Source organism: Ambystoma mexicanum, chromosome 10, assembly GCF_040938575.1.
Source record: "Ambystoma mexicanum isolate Mex_15411 chromosome 10, UKY_AmexF1_1, whole genome shotgun sequence".
NCBI classification, from domain to species: domain Eukaryota; kingdom Metazoa; phylum Chordata; class Amphibia; order Caudata; family Ambystomatidae; genus Ambystoma; species Ambystoma mexicanum.
Genome location: NC_090932.1, coordinates 190,314,582 through 190,333,171, shown reverse-complemented (window position 1 = coordinate 190,333,171; position 18,590 = coordinate 190,314,582). Strand labels below are relative to the sequence as shown.

At 48.7% G+C, this 18,590-nt stretch overlaps 1 protein-coding gene across 2 annotated transcripts in view; it reads right to left on the bottom strand.

Annotated features, from left to right (window-relative positions):
- EGR3 (early growth response 3) overlaps positions 1-18,590 on the bottom strand; it is a 193,659-nt gene that overhangs the window by 5,945 nt on the left and 169,124 nt on the right. The window contains exon 1 of one of the 2 annotated variants that reach the window (XM_069617693.1): positions 3,166-4,395. The exons of the other annotated variant lie outside the window; for it this stretch is intronic. Coding sequence (XP_069473794.1) covers positions 3,166-3,319 — 154 coding nt within the window. The 5' untranslated portion in view covers positions 3,320-4,395. Of the gene's footprint in view, positions 1-3,165; positions 4,396-18,590 lie in introns of those variants that run through there. 2 annotated transcript variants of the gene reach the window in all.

Sequence of the window (18,590 nt, the reverse complement as noted above, 5' to 3'; positions counted from 1 at the left end):
GAAAAATCCACTGCAGTTCTCAAGTGTTCAAGTCAATTCACAAATGACGGAGAGATACATGCAACCTCCAGGGTCGCGATAATAATGGGCGTGTCCTGATTCCGCAAAGGCGCATTCTGCATTATTTATTTATTTATTTATTTATTTATGCGTTTCCGTTCTTAGACCTTTTCGTATATAAATTCACATTACACATAAGAAAAAAAGTATTAACGTAAAATTTCACATCATTTACATTGTGTACTTCATTTCATCTGCAATGTACCCTCAGGGCACGCAACACGTTATAACCAAATACTCATACACATTCTGCATTATACATTCCCCGCAGGGTAACTGATGTACTGGTTGTTGTTACCTAGATGGTTTTACCTTTCTTTTGTTTATTTTTGCCGGCAATGTGATGGGCGGACCGTGCCAGTGCACGTATTGAAAATAGGAAAGTGCCAACGAAAAATAAGGACGTGTCCAGACTGCAGGACGCCGACCAAGGAAACACACCGCACGGAGTGATCAGTCCCCGGAGGAGATCTGAGGGGGTCTGGGGCCAGCGTGGAATGTAGGTACATGTTGAGATGAGGCCCACCCTCCCAGGTGAGTCTTAGCACGCACAGGTTAGGCATGCGCCCACACTCTGAATCGGGGTGCGAAGGTGGGGCGCCGGGATCCAAGAGACACAAACAGGAGACTCCCGGGTACACCCGGGCCTGGCTTCACCCCGCACAGGAGCGCTATTCAATGAAGTGATCAGCGCCACGCACAGGTGTGCCTGGTGCTGCGGGCCAGTGGGGGCCACCTGTATGGATTCTGGGAGATTTCCCAGTTTCTTGAAGCGGTAAGGGCGGCTTTATCCGTGGTCGGCCATTTTACGCGTGACATGTGCCACTGTGGAGGCACTATCCTGCGGGCAAATGCCTGAATTTCAATATAGACACTGCAAAACTGCACGCGGGAAGCCAATAGGAGCTTCCTTCGAACACACTTTCCGCTCCGAGGGGCCAATGGCAGGTGGTGTACCCACATTTACAGTGCGTCCATCGAAGAGGCCGTGAATATGGTTCTTCGACGCTTTTACCAATAATAAAGCAACACGCACACACATATGGTGCCTTGCCGCGGTGCTCAGATCGCCATAGAGCCGTGTCTGTACACTCCGTCCCCTTTTCTGTTGCATTCGCGCCTCCCTCGGCTGCTGCCCGTCGCCATGGACCCGCGCGCTGCCTCCTGCCAGTGTGGGAAAAGCACCGGCAGTTTCCAGCGTGTCGGAGCTGTTCTGTGCCCGTCAATCATGCCTTGTCTTGTAGACACTGTGGCACGTGCGGGCTGAATTATCCCTGGCAACTGGCGGACACGGGCGAAATACGGAGCTCGGGAAAAAGAAGGGGTAACGGCCCCCCCACCATGGCCTGGGGCGCATGAAAGCATGACCAGTTCCCGTGCCCGCAAGAGGGGTGTGGGCAGAAAGGTAGAGTCCTTTCCCCAGCGACCCTACCCAGGCGAACTCATTATTTCAGCCAAGGGCCCTGGCACTGAGGGTATGGTATTAACCGAGGGACAAGGCGACACCAGTGTCAACGAAGACGGTTCATGGGGGCAGAGAAGGGGCCTTCTCCCAGTGACACTGCGCAGGAGAATGACCCACCAGCGACACATCAAAGGGGGAGGTTAGGCTTTATGCGCTGAGCCCGCGGAGGAGACGCGGCCCTTTCCAGGTGACCCACCTGAACTGGCGAGAAGAGGGTAACTCTCAGTTCGATTGGTTGATTATGTATTATAGGTTCATGCAATACAAATTTGAAAATCAAAAGTTGTACGAATAAACAACATTCTTTTAACAGGTAATCTATTCCAAGGAGCTTGACTCCCATTCGGCAAGTCTAGCTCACCCTGGCCGTGACGGGCATGCGTGACCCGATGCCCACCCCCCGAAGTTGTATAGCCTTTCTTCGGCATACTCTATGCGGGTCCCTTCTTAGACTTCATCATAGAGCTCATGCCGATCTGTGCAATTTCTGGAGATTATGATAATCTCGGTTTCCAACCAGCACCCCCGCCACACAGTCTACTTGCTTCTCGGTTTGCGACTGTCTATGACCTGTCTTCTAATCACGGCGGTGCACACGCGCCATCTCGTGCGATCCTCGGCAAATCACTACAGCTTGCAATGCATCGCTATTCTGATCTCACACGTCGGCAGGGTTTAGAAAGACGCCATCGCCCCCAACTAAGCGCTTTTGACATTAAAGGCTAACATCTACTCCGTAAATTTCATTGTTAAGGGAGATTAGCGCAGGGTTGTTTGGAGGCCCACTCTCGCCCTACACGTCTTCTCTAAGGGCCACCAGGGGGGGAAGAAAAGGAGACGCGGTTCTGATGCCGGCAGTAGACGGGGGTCTATGGAGTCGAATTTAGAAATGAGTCCCTCTGCGTTCTTTGGGAAAAACAGGCAGCACCGCGCCTCTCAGGGCGAAAGGCCCCGGTTCTCGAGGGGAGCGAATGAGCGTCGGTGCCCGGCTGGGAGAGACACTGTACCCCTAAAGGTGTGTGAGGCCCTGCGGTACACCCCAATCAATACTCCCATCTCCCAGTACCCCTTGCGAAGATAGAGTACCCTCCATCTTCAAAGAGAGACGACCCCAGACACCCCAGCAGTATCCCAGTAGAACTAAAACAGACACCCCTTACTTCTTCTCAAGGCGTGGAACCCCCAAAACGGACCCTTCGTGGGCCCTTCTTCCTGTGCACAGGCAGAGACCACTCTAGTAACCCTCAGGGAGAGACCCCGCGCCCCCACAGTAAGTAGTCTTTAGCGTCCAAGTACCAACCCCACCGCCAGAACCCCTCAGGGAGACGAGTCCATTGGGGCTGTCCCCACCCCAGAGGAAGGTCTAACCTTAACACACTCGATGCCCAAACGAGGCCCGGTCCTTAGGTCCCCACCGGAGCAGTGGCGCCGTCCTCCCCATGGACAGTCGGGCACACTTATCTTTCCTAAATCAACCCGTCTGCAGCCCCCCACCTCACCCCCCTGCCACTAAACGGCCACCTGGTCCACTAGGTCCTGCGCGTGTCTTCCGACCACACACACTCGTGCTCTCGCCTGCCACTTCCCAACCCATCAAAGTCCGCGGACCGACCCCCCGCCCCACCCCCACCCCCGCTCACCTGTAGCCATGTGAGAATAGTGGCCCTCGGCGCTGCCGCTGCTGAAGAGGTTCATGGAGCCGGGCAGCTCGTCCTCGGTGTAGATGCTCTCCGGCAGCTGGTTCAGGAGACTGCTCATGGTCACCGGGAGCTTCTCCAGTAATTTCCCCGTCATAGCCCCGCCGGAGGAGAGTCGACCAGGTGAGGACCTACATCAAGCGACAGCATCCGTGAGTCCCCCCCCCCCCTCCCTCGCCGCCTCCCGGAGACAGCAGGGGCTCCGTGGCAGCTAGAACGGTGCCAGGGGAGGGCAGTGCCAGGGGCAACCAGTCTAGGGCGCAGAGGCGGCAGTGGTAGAGGCCGCAAGTCCAGAGCCACGGGGAGTGTGTCCAAAGACAGAGGCGACAGGGGGGGGGGCAACACCTGCACGGGCGAGGTTGCAGCAAGCCTTGATCCTGGGTGGAGCGGCTATGGGGACACGCTTCTGAAGCCAGGGGTGATGGGTCCAGCGGGAGCGCAGCCCAGAAGCAAACTCCTAGGCACCCAAATGCTGCCTACGAGGGCGAGCGCCGGGGCTCCAGGGGAACACTCTACACCCCGGAGAGCAATACGCACAGCAGCAGGCATGACGCCTGCATGCTGGCCCCGAATCCTGGAGGATCCATGGGGAGCGCTTCTTATATGGGGGTGCCACCATAGGTCGTTGCGGGTGCTGGCCTCCGCGGGCACGGAGAGGTTGTTACGCAGGTGCTGTGGTGGGGCGGGACGCGTGCATGCCGCCGGCGGGTGGCTTTATTGCTCTCATTTATGATGGAACCACCTTCAATCCTTCTCACTTCTGAACGGAGGAGTTCTTGTGCGTTCCACTGGGCGGAGACCGCTGCTCATTTTTTAGAGGTTGCCCCCCTGCTGTTCTTCATTATAGGGGTCCATGTGGTCTTCCTCGGTGGACGGGGCGCTTTCTAAGGGATTGGGGTCTCTTTGGAGTCTCTGGGTCAGGAGTGCTGTCTTCAGGATGAGAGGGGGTCGTCGTTCATTCCTTATTGGTGCTTTGCCTTCTCCTAGGCGGGGATCTATCAGCCTCTACAGGGTGAGTGCCCTGCTTCCGCCCCGTGTGGGAGAGGGTACTCCCCTGTGTGGGAAGAGCAGAGTGCACGATTTCCCTCAATTCTAGCGCGGGGTCCCCGTGCTGTCTTCAGGCAGCACAACTCCTTGTCAGCGCGCTCTCTCCTCGCACAGGGAACTCCCCCGGCATCTTATAGCGGCCCGGGGAAGGCTCCGTGACGTAGCTGCCCATATATGGACACCCAAAGGGCCGCTCCGCTTCGGCTACGTCACAATGGAAGCTTCTTACAATGGAGCGTTAGAGCAGGAAGCTTGAGGTAAGGAGCTGCAGAGGCACACGGGCAGAGCGGCGCAGGAAGGTACAGTGGGCACAAGGACGAGACTGGGCACCGGAGCAAGGTGCAAGGGGGGACGGGCAGGCAAGGCCCCGCCGAGGTGCCGCGACAGGCTGACAGCACGGGGAGAGCAGAGGCGCTGCTTAGAGTAGGCGAGTCTTGGGGGCACACATATATCGAGTGCACAGCAGAGAAACGGCACGGAGGCGGTGCAGGCGGTCTCATTGCGGAGTAGTGGCTTACGGTGCACACTGTGGGAGGCATGGGGGCAGGATGAAGTGCGGAGACTCGTGCAAGAGGACCAGCCTGGGGAATGCATGAAGTTACAGGCAGATGCTGGATGGGGTGGAGTGGTTGTGCTGGCACGGATCCGTGGAGGAGCCACACGGAGAGTTGCAGGGCTGCACCTAAGTGCTATGCTAATAGAACATGCCTCCCTGCGAGGGAAAGTGGAGAACCAACATGTTATGAGTAGGTTGGCGCCTGAGGCACAGTTTCCCGAGGATAAAAACGTAGCCGATGGAAGAACACACCTCTATTCCAGACATGTCCAAGTCACATTATCAGGCTGCAGAGAGCTGCAGAGCCCCAGCGCAGGTATGCACGCCCAGATTGCACCTTACCCACAGATCTTCATTGCACAGAGTCCTACTTTTCCCTGTCACAGTTCCTATTTCACTTGCAAGGTCCTTCTGCCTCCTCAGGCACCCTTTTCTATGATGGTAAGCTTCACATTAACCCTTTGATTCCCAGCTACTAGATGGGAAGATGACGGGACGAGGAAGCGTAGGACTCAGTGCAATTAATATTTCCGGTAAGCAATCCAGCTATTCGCTCTTCATCCATGTTCCTTGTTCCAGTCCTTAACATGGGAGTGCGTAACAAGCATTTTGTGGTCCCTCTGGGCCGCCTGGAGTCTTGGTCCGCTTCTGGGCCGCACGGTCCTGCTGGACAGGCCAAACACTCTTAGGCTGAGCAGTGTGGGTTCACTTTGCTTCTCTTACCAGATCCCTACCTAGGTAATAAATCACAGACAACTTGTGTGTATGGAAAAAGTTGTAGGCCGTAGGCATTTTTTTTTCTTACAGAAAATACAAACACAACAAAATAAATACACTGCCATATGCTTTTGGGCACCTTGTGTCCAGTCCCGAAGTTGCCCAAGGCTCCTCCTGAGTCCTTGTTATCCCTGGTCCTTCGTTCCTGAGCACATGCCGCCTACGACATGTCTTGGACCCTGTACCGAAAGAGTACTCGGCGTTCCTTCTTCTGCCTGCTCCTTCTTTTCTTGGACCGTGTACCGAAAGAGTACTGGGCGTTCTCACTTCTGCTTGCTCCTTCTTTTTTGGACCGTGTACCGAGAGAGTACTCAGCATACCGGCTCCTGCCTGCACCCCCTTCTTCCGTTATTATTGTAGGGTGGGTTGGGTGGCAAACGTTTTTCCTTCCCCTTATCCAGGCACTAAGATCCTACCCGAGAGAGGTGAGCTCTTACCTGGTTTGTGCCGCCTCCCCTTTTCCTGGCTTACTTATACACCCCCGGATTTTGTTCCTTCTTGGGGGCGGTCGGGTTTCACCCCTGACCCCTTGCTGTTATATTTCGCACCTTCCCAGGTGCTGTTTCCTGCCCTTCCTGGGCTTTTGTTTCTTGTGGCGCAGTTCGGATGCCCCTCCCTATGCTTTCGCGCCGTTTTCCTCCATCCCGCGCCTAAACTCCCAGACCCTCTATCGTCCCGCATTTCATGCGGCCCGGGGCCTGGGTCATTCTCATTCTATGCAGCGTCCCGGTCAGCGCCCGTCTGCATGTCGGGCTCGTCTTGGCTCTCATGGTTCCTCCTGTCCAGTCCTTCGTTGGTTTTTTATCTTACTTCTGCCATTCACTGTTCGCAAACCACTAGACTGGTGAAAGTGGTTCCAATGCGTACTCAGTATTGCTCCACGTTTCCTCGTCGTCTCAGCACTGGGTGGATAGTGAGATAATAATTCACTAGTGCTCCTCGTCTCAGTATTCTAGTTGAGTTGGTGTAGCAAAGTAGATAGGGTAGGAGGGTAAGTGTGAAGAGAAATGAGAGGAAGGAAAGATGGGGCAACTCTCCAAAGGAGCACTAGGGTGATGTGCTGGGCAGTGGCATAACACAAAATTTGGGGGCCCTCTGTGAGCCATGCTGAGGCCCCCCCTCAAATTCGGCAACATATCACGGGTCATGCCACACTCTGGGCCGGCCTAGATTACCATGCTTGTGCAATACGCTCAAACATGCTGCTGCAGGGGTACGCTGTACAGTGCACTAGGAGAAATATATAAATGTGTTTTAATGTATTATACAGCACACTTTCTGAGAAAAATTGGCTAAAATGCCAGAGCGTTTGCGAATTGTATTGTAGGGTAACACCAATCTAAAAATCCAATACATGCAAATCAACAACAGTGCACACGAACATTAATGCTACAATTAATATAATGCTTTGCTATTAAAAATGCCATGCCACATTGAAAACCTGTCCAACTGGCTGCACAATGTAGACCAGTCTAGACACGTAATAACATATTATAGTAAAACATGCCAGGCCACATTTAGACATACCTAGACTGGTTGCACCAAAATGCCAGTCGAAGCAATAACATTTATCATGGTTATTTTATCACAAAATTTCCCAGAAAAATATACAATGCTGCAGTAAGAAACAGCTAAACTGACAGCACCCAAATGCCAGTCTAGCCAGGTAATTACACTTAGCAGGACTGCTTTATCAGAGATGCCCAGTTAAAAAGGTCAAGCCAAACTAAGAAATTACTAGACTGGCTGCACCAAAATGACTCTCTAGCCACTAATACCACATAGCAAGCCTGCTTAGCCTGGACATGGATGACCATTATGATTTATCGCACAGTCCCCACCCCTCTGTAATGCGTTTGCGAAAATGAGCTAAAAAAACATGGCACCAGTGCGCTGCTATTTTGGACATTCACCTTCATAACCACAATGGAAGTCTTTTTTTCTGTGAGCTCAATTAGCAGACATGAGTTCTGCCACGGTTGCAATGTTTATATTTGGAAGCAGACAAGCTCCTTATGGAGGATAATTGGCACATTGTTCCATCAAGGATGCACCAAAAAGGGAGTCGGAGTAGTGCAGGTGCAGTGATAACAGGTGCTGGGAGCGAGCGCGTGGTAGACGAACTGGGTTTTTCCACTATTAACTGGATTTTTCCACTCTGCACCCCTTTGCTTGCTGTCTGTCCTTTGACCAGGGACGGTTGACAACCTAAGGTGGGCAGGGATTTTTGTTCCCCATAAGAAAGGAGGTATCCGGGTAGAAGAATAGAATTGGAACACACGGGTGATGAAGTCTTGCTGAGAGGGAGGACACTCTGTTTCAGACCCCGTTAGCACGCATGATCTCTCTGCCTACCTGCCTTGGGACTGCGTAGTGTCGTAGTGACCGAGATGAAGTTCTCTCATTCAACTACACTAACAGTGATGTAACTCTTCTATTTTTATTGATGTACATGTTTATGGATTACCAACCTTATTATATTCTATGTGAATAAAGGGCCTGTAAAGAGCCGATTATATCCTATCGGTCTAGGAAAGATGCACATTGGCTACCAGTCAAAGAGCGCATTCTCTTTAAAACCATGGCGATTACCCACAAATGCCTAGCACTAAAAGCCCCTCCATACCAATCAGAGAGGATTACCATCAACCCTACCTCTAGACCCACCAGAACACACCTAACAAACCTGATCTACGTCCCCTCCTTAAAACGATTCAAAGCAGGAGGCTCCAGCTTTCAACACCTAGCTCCCAAAAACTGGAATGCCCTCCCCACCGCACTCAGGAATGAGAAATCCTACACACTATTCTGGAAAATGTTGAAAACCAAACTGTTTAACTAATCATATAATGTCGCTGTAATTGCAACACTCTTTCAGGTGGATATGCTGTTCCCTGTAACCAACAAACATGCATTTCCCCCACAGTCCTCCAACTTTGTGAGCTGTGTTGCTTTGCCACTGTAAGCCTGCATTAAGAAAGCATTCTGTAACAGCGCCACAATGCCCCCGGGCCGATGTGCGCTATACAAATCCAAATAAATAAGTGTGGGTCATTGCCTCCCTGAGTACAAGAACTTTCGGTCTGTGTGGTCTGGTATGTGGTTTCTAGGTTAACTACACATGACAGAAAAGCGAAACACCCTCTCCCTCGCACCCCCTCCCCTAACACCCAAAATCTGCTTCTCAGCCCAGAATTACCTCCACATCATTTTTTCTTGTCCCAGTGCTTACATATGAGGCTCCTTGCCTCACAGGCAAGTACTGGTAAGAGGAATAGTGGGACTAAGAGTAATGAAGATTACAGGTAACTAAGTGTAGTATCCCAGCTATATGGAAGGAAGTTTGCCTGGTGGAAGAGAGACCTGCCTGACTATGTCATGGTTCCACTACCACATTTCATTGGTGGAGCAAACATCAGCTCCCTTCTGCATTCTGGAAAATAGAACTCGAGTTGAAAGACAACTGTTGTTCAATTGTTGCTGGCTTGAGCAGACTCCCTCCTCCTTTCCCCTTTCATTGTTACCATATACTTGTGAATATATTAAATATAATATTCTCTTATAATCATACCCGTGTAATGTCCATCATTCCACTCCAACACTACAATTGGTGACGAGGATTTCCTTGTAATCGACCTCTGGCTGTTTCACACGGAGCCGCTCCGCTCATGTCCGAGCATTGAAGGGGCCCCCCGGTGTGTGTCCTGAAGGTAACGCGCTTCGCTATGTGCTGTATATTCCATCGATCCGTGCCAGCATAATTCCTCCCGCACGATCGCTGCCTTTGGCGTACATACGCAAACTTGATTACTTCGCTGCAGTTCGCCGTTACATTTCCTTATTTGCACGCGCGCATGCGCTCTGATTGCTGTTGCTGAATCAACGTTACGACGTTTTTTAAAGAGACACTCACTTCGCTGCTGCTCGCCAGCATGTGTATGGACAGGGAATCTATATATGAAGTTTTATGAAGAACAAGACTGTTCTATTCCACAAGACAAGGCTGTTCATAGACATACACACAATTCTGCTGCATGTAATGAGATGGTGATAAGGAACAGCAAACTGCATGCCTGTTGGACAGTGATGGACAAACTTTAAAGGAGCCTGCACAGAAACCCTATACAGGCTGCAACACTTACAGTAATCTCATTTTGGATTGAAGTGGTTTCACGGGAAGTTCCATATCAAGCTCAACATTTCACACCAGTCTCATAGATGGTGTTTGTTGTCTATATTAAGGGCTCCTCAGACACGTTAGTGAACAAATAGTACACCACTCAGAACTGCACTAAGTTTTCTCCTTCTTCAATACTCCACTTTATTGTATCATGGCCTTCAGCAGTGTACCCCCACCTGCATTTTTTTATGCTGGGTACTGATGAACCTAACATTCCATGGAAAAGATGGATCAAGTCATTTGAGCACTATGCTGGAGTTGTCTGTGGCCCTAATTGCAGTGCAGAAAAAAGAAAGTCGCTGTTGTTACATTGTTTGGGCCCAGCTGGTAAGGAGAAATATGAAACCCTGCCGGAACTATCAATAGAAAAAGGTTCTGACATCAGTGAATATGAGCGTGCTGTCAAGAAGATTGACAAACACTTTGAAAAAAAATAAGTATTATTTTGGAAAGGTATACATTTGGGAAGAAAACACAGGAGGAGGGAGAGAATGTGGAGAAATGTATTACTGCCCTGAGGAAGCTTGCCAAATCGTTCAATTTCAATGAGCAGCTGGATGAGAGACTAAGGGACCAGTTTATGCTGGAATGCCGCAGTGCTAAAGTGAGAGTAAAACTCTGGTCAGAAAATGACCCACCCCTAGATACAGTACTTCGTGTAGCGAAGGAAGTGGAACATACCGAAGAATGTGTTAAAGAATCGGAAAATAAGATGAAACATATGCAGATGGAGAATAGCAATATTAAACCCATCAAAGCATCTTGTATTAATGTTGAGGAAAATGAGTCCATATCTATGATCAACAATACTTCTGTCAGACGGAGGGTGCGTAATAGGCAGTATGGGTCATCACAGCCTGATAAAGGGAGACACAAACCCAATCATAAGGGATCTGTCAGTGATCGTAACAGGAAAGATAGCCCCTATAAGCAATCCACGAACTTTAGAAGGAGACGCCAAGGAAGATGTTACAGGTGCGATAGTGTCAACTACTGGGCCGATGACCCAGAGTGTCCTGCTTTAAAAATCATCTGCAGTAAGTGCAAGGGTAAAGGTCATTATTCAAAGTGCTGCGGATTTCGAAATACTTCTACCAATTGGATAGGAAGTAACTCGGATAGTGGCAATAGTTGTGGAGAAGAAGGTGAAGAATGTGTATTTGTCATAACTGGAGATGATGACGAAGAAGTCCTGGAGAGTCCCAAAGCCTTGGTTTCGATTGATGGTGTAGAAATAAATATGCAACCTGCAAGGAATCGGATAAGAGTGAAAGTCAGACATTTGAACTCTTATGAACTACATACTTAGGGCGTCTTGCCGGGAATCTGAGTCAATATTGTTCTGGAACTCACCAATTCCTTCGATCCAGTGAAGCAACTGTTTATCAACGCGCCCGTGCGTTCAATGCAGGACGGAGAGCTCATCTTTCCAAACCATCAGGTGAGACTATAAGAGGGGACATCAAAGGTGATCAGTGGGGAGAACAGCGGGAGTGGGGGAGGGTTAACGCTCAACTCCATGGGTGGTTAATTCCCTTTCTCCATTTGCAGAAGAATATTCCTATGGGCCAAGCAAACGAAGCTAGGTAGGCCAGTCCAGTCCGTCATCTCGGCACTACGCGTCACATTGGTGGAACCCGCAGCTGTCCAGTTCAGATCGACGCCCCTGTGGGAGCCAGGTGAGCGTAACACGTCCTTCAGGCTGTCAGTACTGAGAAACTTTGTTTCTCTTAGTCTTTTAAATTTGTTGCCACTTTTGATAACATTTTATCATCGCGCACATTACTGTACCACGCAGTGGGGTCCTTGTGTTTTCTGGCCCTAGTCATCCCTGCAGGCTCCTGCAGGTCACATGTGTGGGTACCCAAGACGTGGGCTGGGACAGTCTGGTCCCAGTCCACACTACTGGTGCCAGGATGTCTGGTGTGCACGAGAGCATGTGAGCCACAGTGGTCCCTGATTGGAGCACTGCTGGCGTGCATGAGTGTGGCAGACATTTTCTTAGTGGCCGGCTGGGTGCAGGCACTCGGACTTCTGGATATGAAGAGGGATCCTGAATGCGGACCAGCAGATCAGTAACAGGTCTGAATCAACCTGTAGACAGAGCCAAGTATACAGAAGAGCTGAGCAAATCCAAGGACTATCTGGAACCACGCTGAAGAAGGTTGGCACCCTGAGCCCGCTGTTGTCCTGGTAGAGCCCTGCTTTGCACTCAATATCAGAAGACCTGCAAAGGTGCTTTGAACCTTTAGAGTGGTGGGGATAATCACTCTCGACGCCTCCTGGTTGCCCTGCAAAAGAGCGTGTTCGGAAGTGTTCCTGGGCCATCTAGTAAACTGTCCAGCTCAAACATTGGCATCAGTGCAGGAGCGTCGCTGCATTAAGTTTTGCTCCGAAACTTTGGGGAATCTTAACTTCCATTGCAAAGCACATTTTCCACTGAATTTTGTCATCCTAGCAGCTTCGGGCCGCGAGAGAGAAGGTTGCTTCAGATCACTAGAGTTAGGTGCCCCTGTGTCACAGTGCGAGAGTCATTGAAGGGGTGCTTCCCGTTTTCCTTATTGTGTTCTGAGACCAGCTCCATTGGTGTTTTCTTTGTTCATCAGCCGAATCGAGAGATACAGCTCCTGTTGCAAACTGGACCCGTATCTGCACCGCAGTGCCATTGCACTTTGAAGCCGAAACCAAGGGCAGGAAATCGAACCTTTGGCAACCTCTTCCAGATCTGCCAAGTTTGGACCAAAACTGAGCTGAGGGCGGTGAGTACTGAAACAACTTACCGGTGGTCCCTTGTTCATCCATAATGTTTCACGCACAGAGGATCCCTTGTGATCCTCCCTTTGGCTTGGGTAGCCTCCGCTTCCTAAAGTCCTCCGAAAGTTGGGAATAGCTTTGTCCATCGCAGCAGTCCCCCCCCCATCCACTAACTCTTGGAACCTGTTTACACCCTTCAGAATTCTGTCTCAAACTTTCCCTGCTTCCTAGAAAGGTACTTTGTGACTTTTACACACAATCAATCGATTTTACGCATGCATCGACCATTGAGCACAAGGCTCCATTCATTGTAGGGTTGGACTTATAAAGTTAGGGTTTTCCATTTCTGAAGATTGTCTATGCTCTAAAGATTGCCTGCCCTTTTTCCTTACAGGCATTGGTGGAGTTCCTAACTTTATCGCATTGACTCCAGTGACTGTATATATTTTACATAGTGGGTTGCTTGTATGGTATTTTGCTATTGCTTTTCATTATTCATTTGTGTTCATTAACCCACTAACCCTTTGCTCAAATCTCTGCATACCTAAATTCACACGAAAATCCACACAACCATCTTCTCGCTCAGCAAACCGCACCCACTTCACCACACCGCAACAGCAAACAAACAGCACATAAACCGCACCAACAGTACACAAGGTCTTGCATCAGTCCGATATTCACACCAAAGCTCAGAACACGATGAAAACCGAACGGAAGCTGCCAACAGCATGCCACTTCTCTCACTTTCCTACTCCCTCTTACCCTACTAACCCACCCTGCCTTCCTGTTTACAGATCCGCCAGAGTACCTGGGGACCAATTCCGTTGGTGACCGTGCGCTGTATAAATACCTTTAACATTAACATTATTTTTGGGCCTAATACATTTTATATTTTCGTATACTTCTGTCTAATGGTAATTCTTGGTGTTTCACTCTGTGCACTTATCAAAGACCTCTGATCTCCTCCTGATATTTGGCATTGACTGCTCTGCAAGCTACCATGAATTGCTCTGACTATCTTCTCTGAAGTGTCCCCTGTTTCACTAACAAGGGTGGCCTCCTAAACCTCTGTCCACCAGGCCAGAGTTTATAAATCAATTCTAACAGTTATTAGTTTCTACTAATTTAGTGCTAGTACCCCCACCAGGAACCTATATAAGGTTAGCTTGTAAATCTATTTTTGCCTGGCGGTTCAGTCTAGATGTCATGGCTGGAGTAATAGATCTCGACTTATAATGTGAAGTGAAAATCCTAGTACAAAAAAACAGTAGAAATCCCTATCAAATTAAAGTGGGAGAGAAAGGCTTTGGGGAGACAGATGAAACCATACCTGTACCGTCAAAGCCATTACCATAAAAACCTAGGGACAAGGACACAGAAATCATCCCAGACCTAGCGTTTGCCCAGCGTAACATTCCCATGTTAGCCGAAGCCTTCCTACATGACATTGTAGAGGAAGAGGGAAGGAAGGAAGGAGGGATCTTTTTCTTTTATCCAACAAGGGTTGTTGTACAGGGGAGACACTGGTCCCGAGGGCATGCATAGAACCCTGATTGTGGTCCTCAAAAGTCACAGAAGGATGGTCTTAGAAATTGCCCACTTGCATTTAACAGGTGGTTATTTGGGAGCCACTAAAACACAAGGACAAGTGATAACAGATTTTATTGGCCTGGCATTTACGCCTATGTAAAAAACATCCTTACCTGTGCCTTGTGTCTGAAAACCAGCCCACAGATACCTACCCCCATTACCCATTATTGATATACCCTTCTCCCATATTGGTATGACATAGTGGGACCTTTAGAACCATCTAAGTTAGGGAATCTGTACATTTTAGTCATTTTAGATTACGCAACCCGATATCCCAAAGCTTTCCCTCTAAGGAATAACACCTCCCAGCAAATACTAAAACACTTGATTCCTTTTTTTCTCCAGTGTTGGCTTTCCTAAAGAGATCCTAATAGATCAAGGAACCACCTTTATGAGCAGACTAATGGCAGAAGTAAAGCAGGTCCTACAAATTAAAACGATTTGAACATCATTTTATCACCACCAATCTGATGGGGGGGTTGAGTATTTTAACAAGACTCCGAAGAGCGTCCTTAGGAAATTGGTGGAGGCAGATGGGAGGAATTGGGACCTCATGGTACCCTGGGCTCTCTTCTCCATCAGGAAAAAAAACAATCTTCCTTAGGCTTTTCACCTTTTGCTTATGGTAGAGAGCCACAGACTATTTTGGACATGTTAAGGGAGACGTGGGAGGAGAGTGAAGAAGCTTTGTTACCCCATCTCAGACCACCCTAAGTCTGAAAGAACATATGACAACCATAAGTTCTATGGTCTACTCCCATTTCGCTAAGACGTAGGAACACCAGAAATTCTTTATGATAAAAAAATTGACTCTCAGGTCTTTTTTGATAGGACAGAAAGATCTTGTCTTATTGCCAACCTGTGCAAATAAAATGTTGTCGAGGTGGCATGAGCTCTTTGAGGTCCTAGAAAAGACAGGTTCTTGTAATTATCGAGTCTCCCAGCCGGATAGATGAGTTAGAACCCAGGTATATCACATTAACCTGATAAAGGAATGGAGGGAGGATCCAGAGGCCTCCACAACTGTGATAATGGCAAGCCTTCTAACTGCCGGACCGGTTGAGAACAATCGAATGCCTCCAAATCTTCCACAAAATCTAAGACAGGATTTCCAGGACCTACTGGCCCAGTCCCCAGATTTTCTAGCCATGAGCTGAGAGTGAAATTAGCATTTAATTACATTCATACTCCTCATGGGACAGTTATAAACTAGAAGCCCTTTAGAATTCCAGGAAGAAGATAGTCGTACAGGAAGTGGAAAAGATGTTAGTTGCCGATATTATTGAACCATCTTAAAGTCCCTGTTCCTCCCGAATAGTCCTTTTCACAAAACCTGATAAATCGGGGAGGTTTTGCATCGATTTTCGAAAGGTAAATGCAGTATCTCAATTCTACAATTACACTATGCCATGGATCGATGACTTAATTGATCGATTGGGCTCTGCTGTTTACCTGTCTGTGATTGATCTGATAAAGGGCTAATAGCAGGTATCAGTGAATCCAGCGGACAAAGAGAAAAATGCCTTCTCCACCCCTGTGGGGCTATTCCAGTGCAAGGTATTGTGTGAGGATAGGCCCATCAGCAAAAACCGAGGGGCAAACAAGGGCACACCATTTGACAATATAATTGTTAGATATTCACATATTTATACCATACTCAGTGGTTGTTTGTAAAATGTCATATTTTCAGCGATAAGTGTTCAAAGAAATACAATTTCAATTTCTAATACAAAAATAATAATCACATAAAGAGACTACTAATCTTACAATGCTTCCTGTCTTATACTCTAAACACTATTTTGCAATTGTGAGTTGTATCATCAATCTCCATAATTTAACAATAATCCATTCTTAACTTTCAAAATGTACATGCAGTCAAAGCAATATTTTCATATTTAGATTCGAGTTTATATCATAATACAGGTTGTGAGTCTGTGGCTAATCATGATATCGCGATAGGGATAATAGTCGATTTGTGAATTATACTGAGCAATCTCAGAATGACATCTCCTATTCTTTACTATGCGTTCGGTCTGTCGTGCCCTTCTTCAGGTATGGATATCAGGATTTATGATTTTATTCAAATGCTAGAGTCATGCGCTGGTTCTTAGACCTACAATTCTATTAGTCTAGCATAAAACAGAGGAAAGGAAAAGAACAGTGCAATGTGGATGACCTTTCTCGTTTCCCAATAGGTATAGGAGAATCCACACTCCCTCTCCAGAGAAACCCTCTTCCCATATGGCCAGGAAAGGGCAGCTGCTACCTAATCCCAACCCTGGGGGTGGCTGCCCGAGGGAGCACCATACGGGAGAAGAGGACCCTCATGGGGGGGAAAGAGACTCGTTGGAAGGAACATGGTTTCCTCCTTTCTACTCAAGGTATGATATCCCTCTAAGTTCAATAACTGTTATGACCTATTGTGATGTTGAACCAGTTGAAGCCCCCCATGCTGACAGAAGAACTACTTTTGAAAACTTGTGTCAAAACACTGAGGCAAGGAGGAGCAATGCAGAGCGCTAAATTCTTGGAACTGGAGGCACACTCTAATGGTTGGAAACGTCCAATTAGGACTTTGACATTTACAATCCTGCCAGCTCAAGGAAGATAGAGTTCTACTTTCCCTGACGCCGGTCGGGTGACGAGAAGCAGAGTAGCTGCAGCAGAAAGCAGAAGTCCCTTTACCACAGCCGTCTCAAGAGACCCAGAGAGAGAGAGTGACTGCATGCAGACTGACATCATGGAAGGCTGGTGAGCGAAGGTCCAGGCACGGTGAACACCAGGAGACAGACGAGACGGGAACCGAAGGAGACACTGCCCTGCTGGAGAGTAAAAGAAGCCCAGAGAACGCAGAAGCAGCCAAGCAATACCGGCAAGCCCAGGGAAGAGACATGGGTAACCGGGGCACTTTGCAGCATGTACCTCACACCAAGAGGGGGCAGAGACTCTTACCAGGCGAAGCCAAGCAGGGCAGTTGGGACGCCAGAGTATTTGAGAGAGAAAGAAGGAAAAAGGGGAAGCGTGCAGGGATCAAGGACCGATGTTTCAGAAACCCAAATTGTTACACTGAAAATAAGTCCTGGCAGCAGAGTACACCAGGCAGTTCATTGGGAGTCTGGAGACCTGCACCCAAAGAGAAAGAGAACATTGACAATAAGTCCTAGCAGGAGAGTATGCCAGGCAGCCTGTCGTGAGTATGGGGACTGTGAGAAACCTGAGGGTAACCTCACTTCTGGTCCCCATGGATCCTCTATGCAGGTGGCAAGAGAAGGCCATCGCTCTTGGATCCCGACCCTGGTGGTGAACAAGCGAGGAAGGATCACCTCGGTGGATGATCTGTGAGGAGTAGGAGTGGGATGCCCTTGGGAGAGACATGGTATCTCCTTTCCCTAATATCACTTATCACTTAGGGACTGGGACGAAGAAGAGGCCTGCTGAGAGCAGTAGAGGTCAGGCATGTCCCTTTGATGAAGGTCAGGCAGGGCTAATAGTGCATTTACACCTGCAGCCTGTTACAGGGATGCACGTGTATAAAAAATCCCCACCTAATGAGTGTGAAGAGAGGAGGAATGATGACAGACACAGCTGCTGTGATTTTGCAGCAGCAGAGAGGCCAAGAAGTAAAGCAAGGTGTACTGTTCATCAGCAAGACGCTTATGGTTCATGGAGGAGCGGCCCTTGAGCAGGGGCTCCTTAGAACTGACAGAAGAGTGAAAGGGGAGTTGTGATGTAAGGCTGTCCCTTTTTTGACTATTCAAGGTGCTCGTCCTCCTGGGGTCAAATGCTGGCCCAGGAGAGACTGAGGTGTAGGAGGTGGAGCCCTGAAGTGAGAGCAAGATGGCTGGGATATCTGCGTTGCTAGCATCAAAGCAGCCAGTGAGTTTTCGAGACAGATGGAATCCCGGAATGCAAGTGTTTGATGCCGCCCGTAAGGTTACTGAAGATGGATGTCCAAGTGTGGCCCTCGTGGCCCTCAAGACGTTCAGTCCGAAGGCAGAGAAATGAGAGCTGTACATCACTCCTGGGCTCTTCATCATCATAGTCAATGTATCGAAGATGTGAGAAACGTTACTCACTCAGCAGCCATCCAAACCGTACCCAACTGACAATATGGAGGATATAGGTTGCCATTAATCGATTAAGTCGACTGACTAGAACTTCGGAAGATGATGATGTCTCAACTGACATCAAGACGTAGATGCATTTAGACATGAAGTTTATAGGCATCCATGCGCAAAGCTACACAAACACATTTAGTTTATTGCATATAGAAACAAAACAAATGCTTATGACTCATGGAAGTTAAAGGCTGCTTACACCAGTAAATCTTAAGCTACGGTGATACAGCAAGATGCCAATAATACGTACAATCAGCTTGCACATGCTTAAATGCGACTAACACAGAGGGCTATAAGAACAAAGATGGAAGCCATAGGTATACTGAAGTGAATGGAGAAGGCAAGA